This window comes from Parambassis ranga, chromosome 24, assembly GCF_900634625.1.
Source record: "Parambassis ranga chromosome 24, fParRan2.1, whole genome shotgun sequence".
NCBI lineage: Eukaryota > Metazoa > Chordata > Actinopteri > Ambassidae > Parambassis > Parambassis ranga.
Window position 1 is genome coordinate 1,868,841 of NC_041043.1, and position 5,929 is coordinate 1,874,769.

General features: G+C 39.8%; 1 protein-coding gene across 2 annotated transcripts; it reads right to left on the bottom strand.

The window, feature by feature from the left end:
- Positions 1-356: 356 nt before the first annotated feature.
- On the bottom strand, positions 357-3,469 carry LOC114429215 (acyl-coenzyme A thioesterase 1-like). 2 transcript variants are annotated; one of them, XM_028398125.1, is made up of 4 exons: positions 3,397-3,469; positions 2,340-2,894; positions 2,048-2,250; positions 357-1,750 (listed from the first exon to the last, which is right to left on the bottom strand). In XM_028398125.1, exons 2-4 carry the CDS (start codon positions 2,794-2,796, stop codon positions 1,160-1,162), a joined length of 1,251 nt encoding a protein of 416 aa, XP_028253926.1. In that variant the 5' UTR covers positions 2,797-2,894; positions 3,397-3,469; the 3' UTR covers positions 357-1,159. The 2 variants fall into 2 exon arrangements, with proteins under 2 accessions (XP_028253926.1, XP_028253925.1); XM_028398124.1 differs by having other exon boundaries at positions 358-1,750; positions 3,373-3,434.
- Between the last annotated feature and the right edge of the window lie 2,460 nt (positions 3,470-5,929).

Sequence of the window (5,929 nt, forward strand, 5' to 3'; positions counted from 1 at the left end):
CATTTAAAAATGTTCAAAGATCATGTTTTTCATCTGTTGCTGTGGACGTGCTCAGCGTGTACTCTCACAGGAGCATGTGACATTCCTCTTAGGTTTGCTGAAAATAACAAAAATAGCACTGCATTCCTCTTTGATACAAAATAATAGATCATGTTGAATGATGAAATTGAGAAATAAGTCAACAAATATCAGATAATACTTTAAAAAAAAATACCGAGCTGACTTGGAAGGACAGATTCCTCCACTTACTTTCTCCAGCTTAAGAATAAAACTCTTTGATTCTATTGTTACCAAAAATCCCAAAGAGACGAACTTAAGACATCAAAGTAAATTCAACACTTAAAATTCCAAGGCTCCATACTTTAACTGAACAGCCGCCACAAAGGGATTGTTTGAAATATTTGCTTTTTGTTTCACAGCCTTTCATCATACCCATTTTCCAGATCTCATCTCTTTCTAACACACATCTCATAACTTGTAAGGAACACACAAGGCTTTGCTTTATTTGCACCAATCACAATAAAATGAGTAAATATACATTAAGGACACTCGGTTACAGTGTAGAGACATAGAGGCAAGGAGTGTTTTAAACAAAATTTCTTGTCTAAATCAGTTTTTTTTATAATGCCACCTCTTTCAAAATGGTGACCACAGAGCTCTGACTTTATCTTGGGGAAGAGGTAGTAGTCTGGATGATCTGGAAGTGCTCAAGACAGCTGATGGATGATGGCAGCCATCACAACTATGGGTTTGTGACAATGAGTGTTGTCCTGTCGAAGGAGTGGTCTCCCTCCGAATCCTGATGAATGTATCCTGTAGCTGTACCTTCCAATAACATGAGCCTTTTCCAGGTAGTCTACCAGCAGTACTCAGAAAACAGGGGCCATGGCTGGTTGTTTTCACTGTTGCATTGTTCTTTTGGCTTCTGTTTGGAAGTGGTTAAGACAAGTCTCGTCCCTGGTCACAACTTGCTGAAAAAATGGATTCAACACAAACAAAGCAAAGTTGTGCAGAATCTTCTCACCAGGCACAACTGCTAATGTGTAATAGTGCTGTCTCTACGTTCTAAAATAGTTAAACAACCCTTCGACTATGCTAGAAACTACAGTCATCTCAAGAACAAACAGGATGCTTGACAGATTTGACACAGCATTGGCTGCTAACAAGTGCTCTTGCTGTCCAAGTGCCTCTTGAAGAACTCCTGGACTCTTTCCCACAGATCCAGCTGAGCCTCAGAGTGGGTTTTTGGCTCCCCACCAAACACCACCGCACTCCCCACAGCTGCATGAAACCCAGACGGGCAAAAAGGCATGGGAGGCACTTCCAGAAAGTGTCCAGCCTTAGGATAAGTGACCACCTCAAATGACTCTTTGCCGTGATCCTTCAGTATCGTAGCAGCCTGCCTGGCGAAAAAAACACTGTTCCAGTTATGGTCATCTTCAGAAGCGGCAAACAGGAAGTGGCAGCTGGCACGTTCAATTGGAATCAAAGAGGCCCTGTTATTTTCCAAGGTAGGGTCTGGTACAACATCGCGGATATCTATGAGCCCAGAGTCTGTGAATTTAACATTCTCTAGGACAGGAGAGAGTGGAGGCATTACTATGTCTTTGTAGTGTAAAGGAATCACAGTATTTGCAGTGCAGGCATTGATACAGACGGTTGCCGAAATCCCAGAGAAAAAAGATGACATTGACAAAGCCAGAGCGCCGCTGTGAGAGATAGATATGATCCCAATTCCTGGACCCTTAACCTGCACAGAGAAAAGTTAGGTTAATGACCTGCACAAGGTGTATTTTTATGTAACAGTTGTTGCTAACACAGTCGGTATTATATTTTATATTGGCTCTCATACCCACCAACAGACTCATCAATTCCAGCTCTAGAATTAAAATTTCTTAATTTTCGATTTTTTTTGGTCACAAATCTACAGATGTGTCATCAGTAGGCAGCCAGTAGATGGCAACACTGACCAAGTAAAAACATAGTAAAAATAACAATGGTACATTAAAAAGATTAATTAACATAAATCAGATCATCTTTTACTCACCTCTGGTCGTCTTCTCAAGTATGTTACAGCCTCTTCAAAGTACTCCAAATTCAAGTTTTGGGGGTTTTTCGGTAAACCCTGATAGCGATAATAGGCCAGTGCCAGAACAATAAAACCTTTACCTGCCAAGAGGCTGGCTCTAGGTTCAGTAAGACCTCCCCCGAAAGTGTACAAATCCACTATTCCTGGAAATGGGCCCTTTCCTGAAGAAAATATAACATAAAGAGTAAAATGAGCATGGACACAAACACTGATTTTTTTTCTATTCTAGTTCAACTTTAACACATATAACCTGGTGGTATGAAGAGGACTCCTCGTATGTTGCCTTCCTGCAGGGGTATTCTCTTCATCCCTTCTGTCATGTATCCTCTCTCATTTGTTTCTGAGGCTAAAAGCTCACCAGTCTCCCCGCTATGAGCTTCTAACTCCACCATTGTTGGGCTGAGCACATTCTTCTTCAGGATTTTACTGTGTGGAGTGTCTGGTGCCATGGCCCAAAACAACCCCATTGGCTCCACACCAGTGTAGCTTCCTCCCAGAGAAGGTGCTCGACTGACATCCACCAGGCCAGTTTCATCTGCTTTGTACAGGGCAGAGGCTTTGAATGTGACCCCTCTGTCATCAACCAATTTGGACCTAAGTTCCACCGGTTTATAAGGAGCGAGTCCCTCTACCTTTACCTGTACCAGTTTATCAAACAAACATCGAACGCTAGGGAGAATTTTTATGCGGATCTGAGAGGACGCCATTACTGCTGTTCAGAATGAAGACTGACTTTGGTTGTCCTTTCTTTACACTGCAGCCTTCATTGTCTACGTGCTGCTGCACACCTCTGTTGTCACTGCATCTGTCAAGGCAATCAAAAACAAAAGGAATGGCCTCACACACACAAACACACATCACCATCCTGTGCCTAACTACCTTTAAATTTATAATATAAATAATACTTGATAAATCACTAAATAAAAGTAGTGTTACAATAATCTTTGGGCTGAAACATCTGAGGTCAAATTAAACTGCGTGATCACCTTTCACCCAGATAAATGTCACATGGACATCACAAGGTGTTATATCTCAGAATATTCGTACCAAACTGGATAAACTACATTCGGCACGCTGTGTTCTGACACAGTCGACATGTGATTGAGATGTTTGTGTAGCTAAAGTGAGAAATGTTGTCAGGGTACTGCGGAGGTGCATTCTAGGTAACGTTTTAACTGGGTGAAAGATCAAAGGACAAAGACGCAAGAAAAAGGAACAAGTGGCAAATAGCAAGAAGCACATAAACATAAATGGTGAGGAAGCTAACTCCTACCAGAGCATACCTGTACAACTTGCGCAGCACTTACATTCAATGCAGGCGCTTCAATGAAAACAGCGGCGTCCTCCAAATAGGAAGTGAAATAAACTGGGCGCAACCACTTCGCCAAACAGGGGGTGGAACATGGTTTTGGTTCAGTTGTCTATACTGACTGGTATGGTTTGACTCCACTTATCTTTATCATGCTCGTGATTGGAATATTACTTTGAAATGTGAATGTTAAAACCAGTAGTAAATTAAACATTTCTGGTAGTTTAACATAAAAAGTGGCGTCCTTGCCACCTCATGCAATGAAACCATCCATGTTTTTCTACCTCACAACAATAACAGTAGCCCACGATAGCAAAAGATGGAAAGGTTAGAACATTTTTATATAAATTGAAATATAATTCAAAACATCTACATTATTATGTAATATTCTGCATTTAATTCGAGTCAGTAAGTGTGTAGAAGCCTATATACGTGTAGGTAGGAAGGCAAGTCAGCCACTAGATGTCGGCATAACCATATTAACCCTCATGCGTTGTTCGGGACATTTTTGTCCTCTGAGAGAAATTTTTCTGTTTATTTTGGCCATAACTTTGTCAATATGTGGACAAATTGAATCATTTTTCCTCAATAAGCTTAATTTTACATAAATTTTGTTAATATGATTTTAAAATTTTTCATAGGTCAACGGTACACTGTGGGCAAATTTTACCCCCTAATGTGTTGTTCGGGGACAAAAACGTCCCCTAACTTTAACGGTTTTAAAAATATATTAGATAAATATTTTTTTGAAATTTTTTTGCATAGCCCTTTTAATTAACTTCAGTTCTAATCAACAGTAGTGAAAAAATCATTTTCCCCCAGGATTTTAACCCTTTAATCACCAATTTTATAAGGGGTGGTGCTGAAAATTGAAAAAAAAACACACAAAATGGCTCATTTTTAATAGAAAAGGTGAATGTGGACTGGATTCTTTTTAACCTTTATTACAGTCTTGGTCATGTCAAACATCAGTAAAAAAATTGACTTTATTGCATTATTAGTTTTTGCACAGCACTGGATTTCTTTTTTTCTCCCATTTTGTCCCATAGACTTACATTATAAACACACTTTTTTTGACTGCACAGCCATGGCACTACATAATCATGCATTCTTGATTGTTGGTGGTTTACCCTGTTGGTAGGAGGTAACATTTGTGATTTTTACAGTTAACAACTTAATTACCATATTAACCCTTTACCTGCAGGCCTGTGCTCATGTACTGTAGTTTCTGGCTTAAGTATATGGAGTTATAGGGAGTATTTTAGCACATAATTGTGTGTCTACACACTGTGTGTGTATGTTAGAGAGGAAGAGAGCCATTTGCACACTGTCAGGGAAGGAAAGTCAGGAAAATAAAGTTACTAAGTAAGTGAAGTGTACCTAATTCAGACGTACAACGGCAATGCATAAGCATGTAAAATGAAAACATCCAGGAGTTCTGGCGTCTGAAGTTGTGGATGGGTAAAATAGCTGTTTTTTTTTTTTTTTTAGCTTTCGGAAAACACGTCCTCCAGTAGAGTGACTTTACTTTTAGGTTAGTGTCTCAGTTGAGATCACTGAATTAGTCTAAGTGAGGTCTAAGTGCCCCTTTTCCATGGTGTGTTGCGCTCCACACGACCATACGTACATGTGCATGTTACTAAATAGACACCATAGATAGATAACTTGATAACATAATAAATAATCATTGACTAACCAAATCTAATCTACAGTTTAGTCCCTTACTAAAATTAGTATTAAAAGTAGTTTAGTAAAGTAAAGTAAAGTAAATTTGTTGCAGCCCTAAAAGTAAGTGCCGGGCCCTTTGATGCTGAGAGGTTCAGACTAAACAAAACAAAAACACTAGTGGACTTGCATGCATCCTCCTGGTCATTTAATGGTGACAAGAGCAGCAAGCAGCATGAAGAGAGGATTCACCTGTGCATGAGTGAAGGATTCACTTGTGAACGAATGAAGGATTCGCTTGTGAACAAGTGACGGATCTACTTGTGCAGCCTTCACAGCTTCACAGCCTGGCCCTTCATAGAGCCAGGCTGCACAATCATTTCCAGAGATTGTGCACAAGTGAATCCTCTCTTCATGTTGCTTTCTGCTCTTCTCACCATCAAATGACCACAAGGTCACATGTAAGACCACTTGCCTTTTTGTTTTGTTTAGTCTGCACCTGTAGACATCAAAGGGCCACACGTGCATAGCAACACTTTCTTTGTTTTTGTTTACTATGAAGACTCTGTGGTTGTGTGTACTCACAGACAACAAGATCAGTGTGCAAATGGCTCTCTTCCTCTCTAACATACACACACAGTGTGTAGACACACAATTATGTGCTAAAATACTCCCTATAACTCCATATACAAGCCAGAAACTACACTACATGAGCACAGGCCTGCAGGTAAAGGGTTAATATGGTAATTAAGTTGTTAAGTGTAAAAATCACAAATTTTACCTCCTACCAACAGGGTAAACCACCAACAATCAAGAATGCATGATTATGTAGTGCCATGGCTGTGCAGTCAAAAAAAGTGTGTTTA

What these genes read in the sequence shown, in the direction of transcription:
- LOC114429215 (XM_028398125.1), bottom strand. Translation starts at nt 2,796, where the DNA reads ATGGCGTCCTCTCAGATCCGCATAAAAATTCTCCCTAGCGTTCGATGT. An exon ending in AGTCCTCTTCATACCACCAG is followed by an intron (nt 2,251 to 2,339) that starts GTTATATGTGTT and finishes TATTTTCTTCAG; the next exon opens with GAAAGGGCCCATTTCCAGGA. An exon ending in ACTTGAGAAGACGACCAGAG is followed by an intron (nt 1,751 to 2,047) that starts GTGAGTAAAAGA and finishes TTCTCTGTGCAG; the next exon opens with GTTAAGGGTCCAGGAATTGG.